Source organism: Physella acuta, unplaced genomic scaffold, assembly GCF_028476545.2.
Source record: "Physella acuta isolate Inbredline_101_S28 unplaced genomic scaffold, ASM2847654v3 ptg000148l, whole genome shotgun sequence".
NCBI lineage: Eukaryota > Metazoa > Mollusca > Gastropoda > Physidae > Physella > Physella acuta.
This window is the reverse complement of record NW_026731667.1, coordinates 179,769-201,576: the sequence shown is the minus strand read 5'-3', so window position 1 is coordinate 201,576 and position 21,808 is coordinate 179,769. Positions and strand designations below refer to the sequence as shown.

At 35.1% G+C, this 21,808-nt stretch overlaps 2 protein-coding genes across 8 annotated transcripts; one reads left to right on the top strand and one right to left on the bottom strand.

Annotated features, from left to right (window-relative positions):
- Positions 1-4,125: 4,125 nt before the first annotated feature.
- Positions 4,126-14,265, bottom strand: LOC131935559 (putative nuclease HARBI1). 7 transcript variants are annotated; one of them, XM_059292018.1, is made up of 2 exons: positions 6,696-6,874; positions 4,126-5,250 (listed from the first exon to the last, which is right to left on the bottom strand). In XM_059292018.1, the coding sequence occupies exons 1-2, from the start codon at positions 6,698-6,700 to the stop codon at positions 4,359-4,361; spliced, it is 897 nt and encodes a 298-aa protein (XP_059148001.1). In that variant the 5' UTR covers positions 6,701-6,874; the 3' UTR covers positions 4,126-4,358. The 7 variants fall into 7 exon arrangements, with proteins under 7 accessions (XP_059148001.1, XP_059148000.1, XP_059148007.1 ...); XM_059292017.1 differs by lacking the exon at positions 6,696-6,874 and adding an exon at positions 13,767-14,265 and having other exon boundaries at positions 4,128-5,250; XM_059292024.1 differs by lacking the exon at positions 6,696-6,874 and adding an exon at positions 13,417-13,532 and having other exon boundaries at positions 4,128-5,250.
- Positions 14,266-15,689: 1,424 nt separating this feature from the next.
- On the top strand, positions 15,690-18,474 carry LOC131935577 (putative E3 ubiquitin-protein ligase HERC3). Its single transcript, XM_059292055.1, has 5 exons — positions 15,690-15,823; positions 15,994-16,159; positions 16,441-16,659; positions 17,334-17,539; positions 17,830-18,474. The coding sequence occupies exons 1-5, from the start codon at positions 15,776-15,778 to the stop codon at positions 18,109-18,111; spliced, it is 921 nt and encodes a 306-aa protein (XP_059148038.1). The 5' UTR covers positions 15,690-15,775; the 3' UTR covers positions 18,112-18,474.
- The last annotated feature ends 3,334 nt before the right edge of the window (positions 18,475-21,808 follow it).

The window sequence follows — 21,808 nt, the reverse complement described above, 5'->3', positions numbered from 1 at the left end:
TCCCTGGTTGAAATAGACTTTATATAGAAAATATATAACCTATCTTCAAAATAATGTATTATGAATTTTCAAAATTTGTGCCCGTTCGAAACACTTAATTTTGGGGAATTTTGGGGCATTAAAACTAGTGTTTTTAATGGACCCACAATTTGAAAACTCATAAAAAATTAGTTTGAAGGTATGCACTTAAATTTTTTTAGCTGAGTGCCCCAAAATATGGAAGAATATTATGAATTAATTGTTTATAGGGCTTAATATATGTAACACATATGGTTACCAGCCAAGGGGGGGGGGGGGAGAATGAAGTTTTAATTCATTGGGTTGCGGCCCCTGTGGGACCGCAACTGAACTGTTGATGTAGGTTTTTTTTTCATGCTCTTGTGAGCGATGTTACCTGTGTCCCATGTCATGTGTCATGTGACATGGGACTGTGGGTAGTTTCGTGCCTAGCCGTGTCAGTCACACGCAAGGCTGCTGTCTGTGGACACGGTGACCAAGATGTAGACCTAATGAAGTTTTTTCTCTCTGTTACCAAGATGTTTCCAAGAATATTTTTTTTGAGTGGAAATGCACATGCAGATGTATCTTAATAAAGCTGTAAAGAAATAACTGTTTTCTAACGAGTATTAAAAAAGTTTTTTTTTTTTTTTTTTAACCGGAGCCTTCCTCCTTAAACCAATATTAGTGTTGACGGTTGATAGTGGCCCAGACGAAAACCCTAGGTATCAAAAGGTCATCAAGGTTGCGGTACACCACTTTCTCAATCAGAACTATGATGGTTTGTTCATTGCTACCAATGCTTCAGTAAAAAGTGCATTTAATAGGGTTTAAAGAAAAATGGCGCCGCTTAGCAATGAGCTCACAGGATTAGTTTTACCCCATGACCACTACGGCAGTCATTTGTATGTAAGAGGATTCACAATAGGCACAGATTTAGAGAAGAAGAATTTTCTATTGGCCGGAAACACTTTGGCAGAAATATGGTCACACATGACAGTGGATACGTTTCCTACAGTGGTAGAATACATAGATCCAGAAGAGTCTGAACTCCTTGAAACTTCTCTGCTCTCAAAGGATCAGGTTGGCACGATATTCATGTAAGAACTAGTCAGTATTTGACTCAGATCGTTAAATGCATGGACGGTAAATGCTGCGCAAGGCCAAGAAGCTCGTATTTCAGCTTAATAACTGATAGATTTCTTCCTCCACCTTTACCGGGTCGCCCAAACAAGCTGTGGACTAACAGTACCTGAGCGTTCAACAGATGGCTCTTCACATAAATTTCCATCTCTTTTTGCTGCTCAATGTATAAAAGTGGATGAAATCCTCCCCCGCTCTTCATATCCTTATCGCACAATCCCTTATGATTTGTATTGTCCGTCTGTTCAATCCGTGATCAGCGACAGGGTTTGTATAAAGTGTCACTCATACTTCTCTTATGCTGCGCAATCATTCCTTGACTCACAAACAGGAATCAGCCATTACAGCGCATCAGGCCTCTGAGAGTTGCTGCACGTCGCCAACGTGAACTGATGTTTATAAATAATTGCCAATGAAATTAATGGTGAGAAAAAAAAATTAGATCTAGGAGAAATTGAAACGAAGCAGTTTTCGAAAAAAAAAAAGAATATGGCACGTCTTAAGAATAAGGCTTATCCATTAATAACCCATAACACCCGCTTAGAATACGCATAGAAAAATTAATTGGTTTCATAAAAATTTGGCCTACAAATTCTAATTTTTAACCAAACAGGAAGTTGGATAGTTCCAACATCCCTTTCCGGTTTACTAGTTTTAAAGTTTAAACTAGACTTACCCGGTCATCCCTTGGATAACTGTGGGTTTCGGGGGTCATCCATAAATGACATCACGTCTGTCACTTATCACAAAATAACCAGACGTTTTTTATTTTTATCTTTTAAAAACACCAATTTCGGCTGAGCATAAGTCTGACCACACTATCCCTTCATATATGACGTCACAGGTGACCTACTCAACTCTACTTCACCTGCCCAGTGTCCCACCAAGTCTCAGACAACATGTTTTTATCGTTTAAAAAAAAACGATTCCGGCCGAGCATGTCTCTGACCACACTATCCTTTCATATACTTAGGACAAAGAAACAGATGAACTCTACTTCATCTGCCCTGTATCCCGCCAAGTTCAGATAGTCACATTTATCATTCACATCTAAAAATAAAATTTCACATTTACGTGATAAGTCTAGAACCCGTGCCACCCGCATGAAAGTCCTATTACACTAACAACTTAGCTGTCTAGACTCGTGACGACACTGATGGTTTTTTGAGGTATGACTTATAACTTAATACGAGTCTCCTTATGCAACTTGATTTACGCGAATAGGCCCTATCTAGATCTAAGTCTAGTAACTTTCAAATTAAATTAAATTTTATCTTAAATTAGCCAATTCCATAGCTAAACAAAGATTTTTATTAAATAATGAAGGCCTGAAATAGATTCTAGATGTAGAATTTACATTAAGTCTAGATCTAGATTCATAACTTTTTCTTCCTTCGACAGCTGATATGTAGATCTAGAGAAATGTATTGTAAAACTTAATGAAAAAGACAGTTGAAAATTAATATATAATTTTAAGTGTTGGAACGTAATAAATACAGCAAACGGACATATTGTTAAAGTTATAGCCGACAGAAAATTAGCTTCAGAACGCGTTAAACATTGGAATGGGAACACAATCTTCTTCGATAGAAGCCGCCATTGTTGATGTAAAAAGTAAACAAATCATGTGACGTCACTATTCAGTCAAAGTAAAGCCACTGTTTGAAAATTTTATAATTAATGTGGTTAATCTACCAATGAATAAATGAAATAACTTCTATAAATTTTTGATTAACAATCTGTTTGAAAACTAAATTTGTTCTCTAATTACATACTATTTTACAGCTCTCCACATAGTGCAGATTCTCTCCAGTAGCCAATCAGACAAACAAACAAAAAACAAATATTCAAACATGTAAACAAACTTGAGTTTTAGTAGTATAAAAGATGGCGATTTTGAAAGCTACATAATATTACTTTCTTTCCATCCCCAAATTTTTGAGTTAGACTCAAACTGTACCATTTTTAGTTGATTTAAAATCATGCCTAAAAACGTATCTAGGCATGTATTTTACGAATTATTTATCTTAAACATAACCAAATTAATACTCAGCTGTTAAATTCGATGCATAGTTGTTTAGACAAAAATAGTTGTCTATTTTCTCTAACATTTTTAAAATTTTGTACTGTACATCTACTGAATATATTTTATTCAATAATTAATACTGTTGGAAAGCCAGGTTTAATTCAAACTTTTAGCAGTTTTTATCTGACTTATTAATTTCATTTTTTTTAGATAAAAACGAATATTTTGTGAAACTGAAAGGGTTCACTTGACCATACAGTATACAGTTATGCTCCTTACATTGGGACGTAAAGGGTGCTGTTTTTAAAATGAAGAAGTGGTCATTTTAACCCATATTATTACTATCCCAAGGTCTCAATTTTTTAATAATTTTTACTTTCTAGTATATAGATCTACGAAGTATAGAGAAAGTCTTGTAATCGTGCAAAAAAAAAAAAAATGAGTGGGAAAAATCAATATTGCAATATTGTCTGTGTATGTTGATCTGCGTCAGTGAACACGATAACTTTAGTACAGTTACACCTATAGGTTAATGAAATTTCATATACAAGTATTATATCAAATTGTAGTTCTGTATCAACTTTTCAGCGATTTCCGATAACCGGAAGTGGATTTTATTCTACATTTGGTTTTTCAAAAAAAAGCAAAATATCAAATTCTCTGCTTTATGTCAAATAATGAGAAATTTCCGTTGACTGGAAGTAGTCGTAGTCTTCTTCTTCGTTCTTAATTTTAGTGTTGGAAGGTATCCTCCTCCAACACAATTAAGGATAGGTGTCAACTGGTTATGCGCCATTGAGGCCATTGACTCCAATATCAGCCTGCTTTTCTTTTCTGGCACAAAGTGATTCACTGAGCCATTTGATTTATAAACCAAATAAAAAGCTTGAAGAGAAGTTTACTTATAATATATAATCAGATATAATCAGATTTAGTGTCTGGTCAAATTTGTAACAGCTACCTCAATTTACATTACGTAATTGACACTTAACATGAGTCTTTGGTCAAGGAAAATAAATTAATTCGACCAACTAAAATAACTTTATTTATACCAGCGAATTTCCAATACAAGTGTCAGACCTCTGCCTAGTTGTTGACTAGGTTAAAAACACTGCTATAACTGTATAAATTACATGTTTACTAAAATAAAAGCAATATTTCCATCAGAACAAGTTTTTAAATAAAACAGTTTTTAATAATGATACTTAAAATATGTTTTGAAAATATCCCGAATTTTATGTGCTTCCTGACTAGCTCTGTTGTAGTTCTTTAATCTACACTGTGATCTTGTAACAGATGATCTACTACTTTTAGTCACGGAAACAGAATTCGGCAACATATTTGCATCCATAACCCCCTCTTTATCTATTATTATATTGTGCAATAAGCAAGCAGTTGTAACTAATGTATCAACATGCTGTTGATCCATTTGTAACCCTGTCTTTAAACATTTCCATTTGGCAACTAAAATACCAAATGCTCGATCCGCTGCTTCTTTAGCTTGATTATGTCGAATGTTAAAAGCTTCAATTGTAGGTGAAATCTTTTCAGATCCTGATGTATAGGGACGCATAAGATATTCCTTCAAAGGATACCTTTGGTCTCCAACTACAACATAAGGATGTTTGGTAGCTGTGCCAGGTAATGGCCTTGGTCCAGGAAATGGGAAAGTCCCTTCTTCTAGGTGTTTATACAGAGCTGACTCAAGGAAAAAAGAACCCTCATTTTGATGTTCATTAGTTACAGCCTCTACACTTAAAAATTTATATTTTGAATCAACCAGTCCTTGAAGATTAATATAATAAAGTTTATTACTGCTGCTGTCATCCAAATCAGAATTCTTTGGACACTTGTTGCAAAATTGAATGCTGCTGATAGTGGCGACACAGTTTGGATACCTTCTGATATTCTCATATTCTTTAGCAGTCTGCTCAAGCAATTCTTCTGTGAGATAAGGCATGTGCTTTAGCACAAATTGCTCCCAAATAGCAATACATGTCTCGTATATTATCTTAGAAATATCACAGTGTGAAATGCGAAATAAAAACGAAAGAGATCTGAATGCTATGCCAGTTGACATAAACCTGAAAATAGAAATAAGAAAACTACTGAATTCCCAAAATGTGGATGCTGAACTTACAGTTACTGGTGTACCTCAATCTATGTGCAGGTACCCCACTTTCTACCAATTTATGTTGATAACCATAATCAAATAAAAGCTAGACAAATGCAACTTTAACTTAAGTATTTTAAAACAATAATGAAGTTAAACATCACACCCTAACTTAACCTTTAATACTAAGCTTGATCCTAGCCATAATATTATATATGTGTAACTCAACGTATCATTCAAACAACTTTGTCATAGTGCTTCTCTACTTCACTATACTTTTTTCCACATTGTTCAACACTGCACAAAGGGAAATGACATTCAAAAGCAAAAGTTGCAAGATTGGGCCTAGATCTATATATAAACATCAGCATATTTAAAGTTGTTAAACTTGTAGGTCTTGCAGGCTATAGATTGTATATTTTTAAAAATATATGTAGGCCTATTCAATACTAATATTTTAGTTGAAAATGAGCAGTTGCAAGAAAAAATAAGTAAATTAGATCTTGACTTCATTTTAGATATTGTTGTGAATTTGTCAGGAATGAATCAATTGAATTCAATTATGCTTAGTAGGGCAAGAAAAATAATATCTTAATATATAGGCCTACTTTTTGCTAATCCTAACTACACTAATTTTTAGATTCCAGATCTAGAATAATCTAAATCTAGGTCTAGCTGTTGTATCAGCTAGCTAAATAATATAATAAATAGAAATACCAAAATAATATAATCTAGATCTAGTAAAATTTTCAGGTAATCTATAGTTTTAGGTACGTAAAATCGGCGGAGACTAAGTAATGTGAAGAAAAGGTGACTCTTAATGATTTCACACATTTATGTTCTGAAAGTTACAAGAATGTTTTAAAGTTTCATTCATGTACCGTTCCTGTCTTTAAACAATTGAATTAAAACTTTTCAGTAATAAATAAAGACTAGAGCTAGATGTAACGATGTTTTCTTCAGAGGCCCAGAGGCAACCAAGCTCATTTACTTTGGAAGCCATCTTGTTTAGTTTAAGTGGGTATGTGCCGATAAAAAAAAAACCTTTTTTAATATGCCTACTCGTTGGAAAACAATTATTTCTTTACAGCTTTTTTAAAGGTACATCCACATATGCATTTCCACTAAAAAAAATCGGTGGGAAAATCTTGGTAACTATGACAATGGCGACCATCTTGAAAAATTAACCCCTTCATACTAGAGTTTTTATAACGGACCCACAATTTGAAAATTCATAAAAAATGAATTTGAAGACCTATGCACTTTAAATTTTTTTCACATTACTAGATTAGATCTAGATCCAGCATCGGCCAATTTTACGCAACTAAAACGATAGATTACCCATGTTCATTTACTGGTAATCTATCGTTCTGGTGCGTAAAATCGCCCGCGGCTAGTAATGTACGAAAAAGTTACCTCATTGTCAAGGCTTTAGGCCTAATAGAAGTATATTGTGATCTATTTGTGTCAAATATTATAGATAAATGAATAATAAACCTAAATCAATGGCTAAATATATCAATATAGGCAAGAAATTAACTTTAAACAGCAGTGTTTGCGAGCTGGATTTGCTATATAAAAAAAAACGGCCATCTGTAAATTAGAGTGGCTTTTCTGAATCTTGCACTAAAAGTCAGGGGCGGAACTACAGTGCCGCCAGACCCCGCAATGCGGGGGGGGGGGGGGCCAGGCCGATTGGGGGCCCAAAAATCCTGGCTAAATTATTTAAAAATTTTTTTTTAAATTTAAATAAAAAAAATTAGGTGGATGTCGAGTTATGTTTCTTCTACAGTTACAAACAAACACGATGGTCGGCAAACGTCTTTGAGAAAAATGCACAGACTATAGCTCGAGAGACCGCTAGACATATAGACAACTTCAAAGACGCAGCCTACCGTTCTTTTGTAGTTGCGTCGATTAGGAGAACAAAAAAGCTTTGAAAATCGGGTTGGGGAAATGTTGCGGCGACTATCCTGGTCTTCTAGACGACCGGAAAAAGTCGGCACTATTGATGTAGATGTTCATCGGCGCTTTCTTGTCCCCTTCCCTTGAACCTTCCCAACTCTCTACCCTCCCCCCATCCCCTTAACCTCTAACCCTCATCACACCCTTACTCTTACAATAAGATGTAATGCATAGATTAACTAACCGTTTATGAACTACTGAACTGTAAACTGACCACTTCTGAACATTTTGTAAAAGACACTAGTCAGTAGTTGTTCATTTACCTGATGAAGTATTTCGTTGACGAATCTAATTCACACAACAAGGAAGGTAAGACTCGTCTTTATATTATTAATCGTTTTATAATTAGTACACGTATTAATGGAACATTAGTTATTAACACTAAATACATTAAAGTTAAAAAAATTTAGGATACAATGATTTAGCTTTTAAGCCTAAAAACAACCAAAAGATCTATACAGGGGCGGAACTACAGTGCCCCCAGACCCCGCAATGCGGGTGGGGGTGGGGGAGGCCGTTTAGGGGCCCACTGCTGACCATAATTAGTATTTTTTTAAATTTTGAATTTAATTTTCGTGCATTTTTGCCTTGATATTTAGTTTGTAAAAGAAAAACACTGTAGCTGCGGTACGATTATCTTTATTTTACAGTCGCTATACCACGCTCTTCAGCAAAAAAATAAAATCCATTACACAAAATACAGTGTAAAATATAGGCAACGCTTCAAATTTGAATGACACATTTGACTCGTTGCCCCCCTTTGATAGCTAAATAGAGGACACGTAACTGTTTGACCGATCATCCAAAGTGTACTGTGGCGGATGGGTGGGGCAGGGGATGGGGATAACATTTCTTTTTATTTATAGTTGTATTTTTTAACCATCGTCAAGGCCGAGTTCTATTTCCCCACGATGTCGCCGGCAAAATTCTTTTTAAAAAAAACAACAAAGACCATAGCACTAGAAGCCGCTACATATGAAGTGGCTTTCATGATGCGCGGTTCTTCTTTGCGGCATTAGTTAGGGACCCGCCGAAATCCATTGAACATTTTTCAATGTTAATATGTGTTAGTGATAGTGGTTGAATTTGTATTCTGTACTATCTTGTATCCTACAAATAATAAAAAAGAATATAATACTAGAAACTTCGTTTTTATATACGTTTACTTGTTTTTTACTTTTACAAGAAATATCATAGTAAACTGTTAAGGCCTATACTTGGAATTATCTCCCCTGAGTAAGTTTTACAATGGGCGATGGTACATAGGCGCTTTGTTGTCTCTTTCAAGATTTTTCCCGAGCCGACCCCCATCCCATCCCTCTTTTTTAGCCTCGCAAGTATCGAGTAGATCAATGTATCGTTTATGAACTACTTCCTAACCGCACGATTCACCACTTTAGTACATTTTGTCAGACACTAGACAGCACTAGTCAACAGATATTAATTTATTTGCATACTATTAGTATTAGGCACATCTTAACCAATTCACAAAACAGGGAAGGTAAGATTATTTTTTATATAATTATTTAGAAATTAATTAGAACGTTTAGAAGTAATTGAACATTATTATATAATTAATAGTCAATTACTATTTATAAATGACGTTATTGAGGTGGGGGTGTATGAGGGTCTGGCTTTTTGTTAGTCGTTAAAAAATGTGACGTCATTTGTGGATTCCCCCCCCCCCCCTAAATCAGAAGGTTATCCGACGCGTGAGCTGGCCACATACAGTTGTACATGTGAAAAACATGTTTCTGTCTATTTTGCTGCTTTGCATTACTGCATCATTTACCCAATCGCCATGAAATCTTTGGAAGCTGTTGAGGACAGCCACGCAAAGGTTTCTGTCATAGGCTAACATTTGTTTACATATTGGAGTGGGGACGCCCAACGGAAATATGTGATTTAGCGCCCCGAGATCTTGCATAAGCGGATGAGGTTACTACTTGAAATCACCGGCGACAGTGTCATCCTGAGCGCATCACATATGAGCAGGTTGGCCCCCACATCCAGTCGTTTAAAAGTTCCCACAACACTAGGCATAAGTCTCGCTACTACACTCGCTGACTAAATCTAATCAAGTGTTGCACCAATGTTTCTTCCAGACTGCCGGAAGAAACAATGTGTCGCGCCCATCCCCTGTGCAGTAATGTAACCAGTGTTTCTTCCAGACTTTTTTCTCACTTGAAATTTTCGGGGGGGGGGGGGGCGGTAGACTGTTAAAAGTATATATTTTCTATATAAAGTATATAAATTTCATTTCGTTCGGGGGGGGGCGGTAAAAGAGATGCCTGGAAGAAACTCTGAATGTAACCGGTAGCTCTCAAAAGCCCCGTGACTCCCCTGACACCTGGGCCGTCGCCGAGGGACTTAAAGCATGCCTTGGCGTGTCTGGTTGGTAGAAATGAACTGCCGAAATTGTTAATATTTAATTCAACTTCTGGTAAACAGTGCACACGTCTAAAAATACACGGTTGGTAACGTTTTGATAAAAGCCTCTTAAAAATCATCGTCAGTTTAGTGTGTTGGGCTAGATTTAGAGAGTCGGTGTTTCTCACTTCGAAAACTTAATGGGGGCATATATATATACTAGCTGCATCCCGTGCTCCGCCACGGTAAATCTTTTTTAAATGTACCAACTTTGGAACAGAACAAAACAAACAAAAACATAACACAAACACAAACAAAACACAACCACAACACAACACAACCACAACACAACAAAACAAACAAAAACATAACACAAACAAAACACAATCACAACACAACCACAACCACAACACAACCACAACCACAACGACAACACAACCACAACACAACCACAACACAACCACAACATAACCACAACACAACCACAACACAACCACAACACAACCACAACACAACCACAACACAACCACAATACAACCACAACACAACACAACCACAACACAACCACAACACAACCACAACCACAACACAACCACAACACAACCACAACACAACACAACCACAACACAACCACAACAATAGAATCACCAACGAACAACACGCTTTTCTTAGGCATCCGCGCCCAGAGAGAGCCTTTCCAGCATTCTCTATACTATAATTCTAAATTTTCACCATCTGTTAACACCGAAAAACAAAAACAAAAAAATAGTGATTTTGAGAGATCATAGTCTAATTAGAAAATAATGTAAATAATCTTAACATTTTTTCTATTTTACTTAACATATAATAATCAATGTGGAAGTAATAAAAAAAATTAACTTAATTTATTGAGAGTGAGTTGAATATTTAAAAAAAAACATTTTCCCATACGTCCGCGCTCAGAGAGAGCCTTTCCATTATTCTCAAAAAGTCTAATTTCACCATCTGTTTTCATAACACCGAAAAACAAAAGCAAAAAGATAGTGATTTTAGAGAAATCATAGACTAATTAGAAGAAAAAAATAAATAATATAAATAATCTTAACATTTTTCTCTTTTAATTATGAACATTAACATATACTAATCAATGCGGTAGTAATACAAAAAAGATTAACTTAAATTATTGTTGAGATAAATATATTTTCAAATTACCTCCCTTGAAAAAAATTACCACAAAAAAAAGTTGAATTAATTAGTTTTTTCGACCTAATTTTATGGAAATGTATCCATTTTTTCTAGGAATATAAACTAAAATGATATTTGACATTGATCTTTTTAATATGTTTTAGCAATGTGCGAATATTTAATATTTTCATAACGTTATGCAAAAAAGTAAACACAGTGTCATTTATAAAATAGCTCTATGCCGCTATATAAACAAACCCTACTCTAACACTTATAATAAGACACTGCGGTGCACTGAAAAGCACAGCATGGTGTGTAGTTTACTTTTATAGTCCCAAAATCTATAGCGATGACGGACGGACGGAAGGAAGGAAGGACAAGCACAGCCCGCTTATATTATACTAGCTGCATCCCGTGCTCCGCCACGGTAAATATTTTTTAAATGTACCAACTTGGGAACAGAACAAAACTAAACACAACATAAACGAACGCAAAAAAAAAAACAAAAAAAAAAGAAAAAACAAACACAACACTCATAACATAAACACAATTTAAATGCAATCATAAAGGCATATTGCTCACAGTCTAGCCCGTAGCGCCAAATCGCGCCCTTTCCAGTGATTTGCACCCCCCTCAAACTTTCGATTTGCACCCCTCCCCCCCCCCCGCCCTAAAACTTTCGATTTCCACCCCCCCTCGCAAATTTTTTCCAACCCACTTTGGCGCCCCCTAAGGTCGGCACCCGGGGACATATGCCCCCCCCCCCCCCCCCCATCGCAACGCCTCTCCTATAAAACCCCTAGCTTGTCCGCAAACCGACAGAATAATAATTAGAAAACAGTATAAATAATAGGCAGTATTTAAAATATCCGTGTTTTACCTACAATATTTCACTTTATCCATTCACGCATTTTTTTTCCAGTACTTTAAATTTTAAAAATTTACAATTGAGTTTCATAACTAAAACCATTGCGCACCTAATGAACGTGATGACGCGCCTATAATAGTGCTGAATAGTTGATTAAAAATTATAAGTAATAAACAGTAGGGCCTACATTCAGTGAATAAAATAAATAAAAGATTGCCTTTTATCAATCCATGCTAATTATAATTTTCTAACAATAATTTCGTCTTACACATACGAATAATTTGCATTCACATTTTGCTAATTATATTATTGCAACACTAATTCCTTCTATGACGAAAGTATATTTGCATTCACATTTTTTATTAGCGTGAGTTTAACGTATTTTTAAAATACCTCCTTTGTCAAAATTAGAAAAGAGTTAAATTAATTTGATTTTTCTACCCTACTGTTATTATGTTATTAAAATGTATCCACTTTTTCTGGGAGCCTAAACGAAAATGATATTTGACATTAATCTTTTTAATACGTTTTAGCAGTTTGCGTGTATTTAATATTTTCTTGACGTTATGCGAAAGAGTAAAAACCGTGGCAATTATAAAATAGCTCTATGCCGCTATATAAACAAACCCTACTCTACTACTTATAATAAGACACTGCGGTGCACTGAAAAGCACAGCATGGTGCGAATGTTTACTTTTATAGTCCCAAAATCTATAGCGATGACGGACGGAAGGAAGGAAGGAAGGACAGACACAGCCCGCTTATATTATAGATATATATATATAGGGGCCCAAAAAAAAATTCTGCGGGGGGGCCTTTTTTTTCTAGTTCCGCCACTGCTAAAAGTTTACAATAAAAAAAAAATAAACAAGATAGCTGCTATAGTAAATGAGCATGGTTGCATCTGTTGGAAACATCGCCAGTCTTCATTTATTACTAAGAAGTTTTAATTCAATTGTTTAAAAACAGGGGGTGTTGGGAGATTGCGAGACGCGAAAAGCGAAATGGCGAGGCGGGAAAATGCGAGAAGATAATCCGAGACATACCTGCGGAATTAAGGGAAAATAGCGAGACACTTTTTGCGAAAAAAAAATTCATGTTTTTAGCGCAATTTCCATTCTGGAGAATTGCGTTTATTAACCCGTCATTTCTGGATGTATGAATGGATGAATGGATGTGTGTCCGCAGCTTTAAGTCGTATCTCCTCCTCAACGAAGCAATATCGATGACTAGTTCCAAAAGCAATTATGTTAAGCAAGTTACGAGGATGAGCATAGGCCAAAAAAATTCCGGGTTTCTTTCATGGATTTCCCGGAAAAGCCAAGATTTTATTATATAGATAGATACTAAGAAGATATATAGATCTATATCTAGATCTATCTATTTAAAAGTCCTAACATCGTTGCTGTGCTACTGTCATCGCCCGCTCTCGTTAGCGAGAGGAAAATCCCGTCTCAGTCGGCATTAATTTTAAAAATCTAGCCCGCTCATGTTTATACAAAATTTCTATGCAACAATAGAAAATATGTTTCCGGCGGCCGCGGATCCGGTGATCTTCAAAGACGGTAAATCAGGCGGCCTCGGCGTTCCACACAAAAGACAGAAGTTGATCTATCGTCGGCGGTATTTCCGTCGGTTTCGAACAAGGTGGTATTACATAAGTCGACACAAAAGGTGGGGGAGTTGACAAATCATCAGTATGTCTAGCGACGAAAAAATCGGAAGTTTTAACAATGTAAACGAAACGTCTTTGAAGTCTGGACCAAATACCACTGAAAATCGGGTGCGGTAAATTTTTCGCAGAAATCTTCGCATTTCAACACCACCCAGCGTAAGTATCGGGTTGTGGTAAAATGCGAGACAAAAAGTCACGTGACCGACCGTTTTCGCGCCATTTCGCTTTTCGCGTCTCGCAATTTCCCCAAACCCAAAAACAGGTAATATAATGAAACAAGGAAACATTTTTGTATTTTTCAAAACATAAATCCTCCTCAAAATGTGAAATAATTATTAAAATTTAATGAGTCACCTGTTTTTCACATTACTAGTCGCGGGCGATTTTACGTACCTAAAACTAAAACGATAGATACCCATTTACTGGCATTTACTTTACCGTTTACCTTAATGTCAAAGCCAACCTTTCTTCTGGTGAGATGCAGACTTCAAAATTACTTTCCATTCCTTTTGGCTTTATTACAATGTCAATGCCAGTCAGTATATACTTAAAAGTTTCATAATTCATTCCGAAATATTCAACAAATTTAGCAGGCTGCTTTATCAGATGTGGAAACAACGTATGAAATTCACCATATCTTTCCCTATCAGAGAAAAGGGGATTTTTCCATTCACTTCTCTGTTTCTCGACTTCGGCAGTAGGGTCAGTAGGCCTACTTTCACTTTGAAACAACAAAAATGTATGAGGACTGCTTTCTAACAAAAAACACACCTGCCCAGCCATTTAATACAAGTTTTCTATGTCTAGATTTTCTAGATGAAATGGATGAAGATCACTGTCCAATTTCAAATGTTTGTGAAGTAAAAAAATGTTCTTTCAATTCTAGCCTAGATCTAGAGATCTAGATTTTTCTAGATCTTATGATCAAAGTTCTAATGTAAGGATTACCCGCCAAAGCGCACAGCAGTGGCAATTAAATATGCCTGGAACTTATATTTTAGGCATTTTTAGGCCTAAATCTAGTAGTGGGCCAAATTTAAAGATTCTAAATCTAGATCTCTAATTCGGAGTTCAACAGGACTCTACATCTGGAAACTCGGTAGACTAGGCTAGGCCTCCTAAATTATACTTTTATAAAGCTATTTTCCGCGGGCAAACAACAAATTTAGATCTAGATTCTAGACTAGTAGTTAGCAGATCTAGTTAGAATCTACGGGTGTGCCACATTGGCTCTTTAGTTTGCTTAGTCATGAATGGAAATATTTTTAGTTTCTTAGGGCCTGCAACATTTATATATTTAAAAGATCTAGGCCTATTTACAGATATTTAGAATAAGAATATGTACTAATCTACTATTAATAATCCAAAATCATAAAGACCTAGAATTTTTAGCTGTATCATTATCAATGTCATTATCAAGTCTCATGGAAGGCCAAGAATTTAGATCTAGATATCTATTACTAGATCTAGTATTACATAGTACATAGAAGAATGATAGAGTAAGTGATACAAATTTTTATCTTATTTATTTAATATTTAGGCCTTCTAGTATTATTTACTGCCCTATAAATTATAGTATAATATTAATAATTAGGCTATAGGCCTAGTTATTATAATAATATATAATACATTGTCGGCCTAAGTTAATAACTTCAGCATGCTTGAGATTGAGTCTAATATTTTCCAATTTAATCATATTTATTTTATTACTTTAATTTCAAAGCAATGTCTGTTTACACTTGGGGACTTGGTAAAAATGGCCAGCTTGGTACTGGAAAAGCTGAGACTTTACACACACCACAGCTCTTAACAAAAGCATTTGCTGGACATCCTCTTGATTTAGTTCATCAAATCAGCTGTGGTGCGCTGTTTACAGGCTAGTCATTTTGTTACTTCATGTTTTAACTTTTGAAGTTGCTTCACGTCAGTTGAACCTATTAATATTAATAAAATGAAGTCTTAAGGGTTGTCTATAAATGACTACTAAGTCCTGAAGGGGAAGGGGGATTTCTTTATTTTGTGATGGGGGGGGGGGGTGGCTTACATCTGCATTTTGAAAAAGTAATGTTAGAAACTGAATTTTAGCATTTATTTTTCCTTTTTTGAAAACTGTTTCCATAAATTATATTAGAAATTTATTAGAATAATGTTGACAGAGCACAGTCAATATTTGAGAAAGAAATCAATGTTAAAAAAATTAAAATGGGGAGGGGGGGGGGTTACTAATAACAATAGAGTGGCTTCATTTATGGATGACCCCTTTGGACTTTGGATTTATATTTAATAGTTTATAAGACATGTAGATCTCTCAGTTCTTTGAAATTTTGAAATTCAGTGAATTTTGAAATTTATTTTTTGTTTTAGCTATTGTAACAAAAAAATGGAAATTTATATACTTGTGGATGTGGAAAATTTGGTCGCCTTGGACTTGAAAGTAAAGAAGAGGACACGCTAATGTTTACAGCTGTAAACCTGGCCGGAAAGTTAGGAAAAGTGAATCAGGTAAGCATTGGAAGGTATAGGCTACATAGCATTAGCATGTAGTAGTAATGGAATATACATCACTGTTTGAATTCATATGGAGTAGTCCTATTATTTCATAATTTAGATTCATTTACTTTTAATAGGCAGTAAGGTTTTTATAGCACAAAACTATAAATATATTTTTTCAGGTGTCCTGTGGATCTTGGCATGCATCAGCTGTGACAGAATCTGGTCAGATTTTCATCTGGGGCCATAAAAAAGCTGCTGGGAATGCTGTTGGTACCAGTACATCTGATGGTTCCTTGTCAGGGCTGCCACGCCTCCTGTCATTTACAGCTGAACTTAGAATTGCTGGTATTTCTTAATAATTCAAGCAGTTAGCAATGAACATTTATTTCTTCCCTAGAAAATATATAGCACTTAACCTTCCAGAGAAATCAGTTACAGAAATAACAGATAATGAAATAGTGTAGGAACACTTTTTTTCATAATTTTTTTCACTTTATTCTCTAGTATAATATATATCAGAATATAAACATAAAAAACTCAGGTTACTAAATTCTAAATGTCATTTTCTTTTCTTTACTTGTAGGCTGCAATACATTTCAATGTCATGTTTCTTCAATTGTGCTCAGGTGTGTCTTGTGGACATAACTATACCTATGCCTGGACTGTGGATGGTCAAGTGTTTTCTTGGGGAAGTGGACATTGTGGAGTGCTAGGTCATGGGTCTGATAAAGACTTTCTACAACCTACAAAAGTGAATAAGCTGTCAGAAGTGACAGTGAAAAGTATTGGGGCTGGTCACAGCCATTGTGGCATTGTCACAGCTGATGGTTTATTGTTTACTGTTGGTAAAGTCTACTGCATTTCTTTATGTTGTTAATTAGGTTATTAAAATTAAGATATCTTTATTTTCTACTGTTCATATTTAATTAAATCAGTGCCAATAGCTTTTTTTACTTTACTTTCTAATAACCATGAGCTTAATAAATTTAGGTCATGCAAAAAATAAAAATATAGATTTGGAGAATGCTGTTTTACTCCTTGCTGAATCAGAAATGTGTTTGTGTTCTCTCAAAAACTTCAAAACTTGAGTACCGTTTCAGTTAGGCAGACATATATAGGTATTTGATCCTATAAAAAAGTTTCTTCTAAGTTTTGAGTGATTTCCGGTGACCAGAAGTAGTACTTTACTCCATTTCAATCTTTGTAAATACCAGAATTTAATAATTTTGTAGCATAAAACAGCATATAATCTAAGAACTGTACAAAAATTAATTACTTTTTTCACAGGAAGTATTAATTTCACAAATCTAACATTTCTACTGCTCGACCCACTGGAAGTTGTGGAAGTGCCATTCCAACCCTTACTTTATAAAAATGGAAGGTTTAGTGGAGCTGACGTGCTTTTTTTTTTCTGCATCTCTGAGCTTTTATATCCAAGGCTACCCCCAGAAACATAATATTTATAGGCTTAGAGATTCTTTTAGAATGTAAATTGTTTTTCTTTTGACTCACCTCAAAGGTAAAGGACGCGACGGTGCTCTGGGTCTTGGGAAATCTCTGCTGAATGATGTTTTCTATCCAACTAAATGTTCAACTGATGAAGATATTATTGCTGTCAGTTGCAGCAAGGGAGATCACCATGGCCACACTTTAGCTCTAACTAAAGAGGGGAAAGTCCTGTCTTGGGGAGATGGATATAAAGGGAAACTAGGACTTGGCCATCATGTGTGTATTAAATTCTTTCATTGAGACTTATAATTTTTTAAAATGTACACTTTAATATAAATTGCTAATGTTTGTTTTACTCAAGTTATTATTTTGAAATAATCAGTCTCCTTTACTTTACATTCCAAGCTGACTAGCATTTCAATGTAAAAGTATTTTTAAAAAATTTACTATTTTAAAATATGTTAATTTATATATTATTGTATTGATATGGAAAAACTCATATGCGTAGTTAAAAAAAATAAGTCTGGTATTATGAGTTGATGAAAAATGTATTGCATTATTCCCAGAATGTAATGTACAGCCCATCAGCCATACCTCAAGAATATTTCAGTGGTGAGAAGGTGGTGTCCTTAGCTGCAGGGGGCATTCACTCCTGTGCTGCAACACTGACTGGTAAAGTCTACACTTGGGGATGTGGAAGCGATGGTCGCCTAGGCCATAAAGATGGAGAAAAGCACAGATATTTATTCCGCTCAGACATTCCAAGATTAGTAGAAGATTTGCCCAAAAATAGCAATTATGTTGCAGTAAGCTCATCATATTATCATACAGCTGCACTCATTGATTAGTTACACCAAAGTAAAACTAATGACATTTTTATTGAAAACTGTAGATACAATTATGTTATTGTAACATTATCTACGACTAGGAACAACACAAGGAGTCAGACTAAATCTTCTACAAAGAATTAATATAAAGGGATAACTGCTACCTACCTTTAATTATAAAATGCAAGTTTCATATTTCTGTTGTCATTCGTATCAGCACTTTTCAATAAAGATCTAAATATTTTATTGTTTACACATATTAATCTTTTATTTAAATTTAAACATGTTCGATTGATCTCAGTTTTATCTTTTTTGCAGTACAATGTTTACAATTTACTACTTCAACAAGACTATTATTTTCTTTCATGTATGCATATTGCAGCTTTTGACAATAAATTTTATTAAAATCTTGAATTTTGTGTTAATACATTTGATAAAATTAGAATTTTCTTTCAATATATTTGAGAGAAAAATTATCAGTTTTAAAAAAGTTAGTTACTATTGTCATTTGTATTTGTTTATTCCATAAGAAACATTGATGTGTTATTGCAAATAAGATGTTGACTTCTTTGAATCGTTAAATATACACCTGTAATAATGTTTGTTAGATAATTAAGGATTATTAATAAGTTAATGGCATAATGCAATTGGTCCTTTTGAGAGTCTACTGAGCATAGTCAAAACAAGAAAATTGAGTTGGTACGGTCATGTCACAAAACCAAACAGCCTATCACTATCAAACACAAAATTGCAAGGCACTGTGCTAGGAATAGAAAAGCAAAGACGTGACTGGATGGATGACATCAAGGCGTGGATTAGGCTGCTAGTCTCAGAACTAATCTGAGGACCGAGATGGATGGTTGAGAACTTTAAGGTAAAGCAAATAAAACTGATTTTCAAAACAGACTAATGCACTCGCACACATGACATGTTGTTGTAATTTGATTTAATTGAAAAAAAAAAACTTTTTTCAAAGCCCTATCAGGCCAGCAATGAGTATCCTATGTTCGTATTTTGTGTTTATATATATATATATATATATATATATATACACAGGGGGGGGGGCTAAAAACTTGCGGGGTAACCCTGTTTTTCTAGTTCCGCCACTGCGTCAACCATTAGTCTACAATAGGGAGTTATACAAAGAGATCAACTGCTACTTACGATGGATAGTTTTAAATGATATAAATATTATGTAATGTATGAGTATTTATACGTCCTAATTATGTATTTATACTATACTAGCGTACCCGTCCCCGCTCGTTGCCGCGGGAATAGAAGAAACTCCGACGAAATATATAAGAGGTAAACGGAAAAAAAGTCACAGGAAAAAAAAACACAGAAAAAAAGTCACAGTTTTTGCTAGGAAAAAAAGTCACAGAAAAAAGTCACAGTGGAAAAATTTTATCGGAAAAAAAGTCACAGAAATAAAGTCACAGAAAAAAAGTCACAACAATCTTTTTAGAAATATTTTTATTAATTTGTTAAGAATTGTAAAATTTTGTATGTTTATTGTTGTGGGTTGTATTTTTTGATAGCATGAATTATTTATAGACGTTAAAAGCATTATGATTTATAATAATTGTAAGTAAAAATACTCTAAGATAATTAACACAACAATCTCAACTTTTGTTACGTATTTAGTTAAATACGCGGTAGAAAAGTTAATTATAAAAGAAATTTAGGCACATTTTGCCTTAGGCTATTCTCTGGTCGGCCTCTCCTCAGTAGGCATTGTCCGAACATATTTTGTGTTGTTGACGTTATGCGTCAATTAACAGCCTTTGAACCTTGTCGGCTTTCTGTTTTGATCCTAAGTTTTGTTATGTAATGAGCGTGATACATGTGGGCAGTAAAGGTGGTTGAACTAAACATAACTATTGTTGCCATGAGTTGAGGGCAGCAAGTCAGATGAACTTACCATTTCACGGTAATTTAATGGTATTTAAAAATAACACGATGAAAACCGTGGACTCTGGAGCATTCTATTAAATGCTACTAATCTTAAGTTTAAAATAAGTACAATCTACATACTTCATAATAAATATTTTTAGATGAATTATAAAAATTCCTATGCGTATACAGCCTACACACATTACATTACATTTAATTAATCCTAAGTTAATTTGCACTCTCTAAATATTTAATATATAAAAGTATTAACAAATATCATGCAAATATATATTTGTGACTTTTTTTCCTGTGACTTTTTTTCCTGTGACTTTTTTTCCTGTGACTTTTTTTCTGTGTTTTTTTTTCCTGTGTTTTTTTTTCCTGTGACTTTTTTTCCTACAATCATATAAGAAGGGTTTGATCCAAGCGTTACCAATCATATGTTCTTAGACGCGCGACCTTCTTTTCTAAAAGTAAGTTATTTAAATGTAAACAATGCCTGCGCTTTGATCATAAATATCGGGACACGTGTTTACCTACACTACCGCATGAAAACCTTGAGTGTACATTAATCACTCACCGAAATAATATGGTAGAACACACTTCGGTAACCGCCCATGTGTCAGAGACGTAGAGGGGCGCTCTCAGGAGCCCCCCCCCCGATTACACTACCGCATAGGTGCGGCGTACGACCCCTGGCTCCTTAAAACTATCAGGCGCCATCGTGCCAAATAGCATTCTGTTAACAATGATGCAGATTGCGTCATTCACTAAAGTGACACAAATGAACAGGATTTGCTATTTAACACGTAAAAAATTATTTCACGTGTTTTAAACATCAGTGTGACTGATGCATTATGTTAGCGTTACTAATGGTCTATTCTTAGATGCTCGATCTCAATTTCTGATTGGATTATCTAAAAATAGATGCTAATTGCATCATTCGCAAAGTGGTGAAACTGTTTGGATTTTTTTACGGACTAAAAGAAACATCCAAGTTAATAATCTAACCTTGGTTAACTTTTCTTATTATTAAAATAAAATGTATTACATGGCCATCAGCGGCCCATGTGAGCCTTTGGGGACCGAAACAGACATTTTTATTTGCAGCCTTATCGCACCCTACCAGGGCACCAGAGGACACGCTGGATTCAATTTAGTGAGCGCTTGTAACGCCCCATCCTATCCATCGTCTATCACACTGTTTAGACCGAACGTAGTCACCATAGCGCTCACGGGAAAGACCAGTTTCGATTTAGTAATCGATTTTAGTATCACTCCGTATTCCTAGGTTATGGTGCTCATTAAAACGAGTACAGGGTTACACGACCGCCGGGGCGCCTGTCGGCTAATGCGCCTGTGCAGTATGACTGCTGGACCAAGTCGTAACGCTGACCCGCAGCGCCGGACACCCAAACAACGGACCGCAGGTGCAAAGATAGCGGTTGGGAAACTCTGGGTGGCAAAACGCACAGCCTTACTGACGGGATCGCCCTCCGAAATAAAATAAAAATGTAATGGCAGAAACCTTCTCCAAAGTCTGAGTTTCTTTAAAGCACATTTTCAGAAAAATGTCTAGAATAAAAACCCTGCCTGGAGTATTCTCAACCGCTTTCTAAAATTTCTTGGCGTTTGGAAACCAAAAGCTGGTGTTAGTACTGTCATATTGATTAAAGATTAATTAGTTTAAGCAAATGAAATGTCATTAAAGTAAAAATTAGTAGAAAAATATTGATAAATGTTTGACTTCGCTTGTTGTGAAAACATTGTCAATGGTTGTTAGTGCTATTTAATTTAAAAACAAAAATCGTTCAGTTGTTATTAT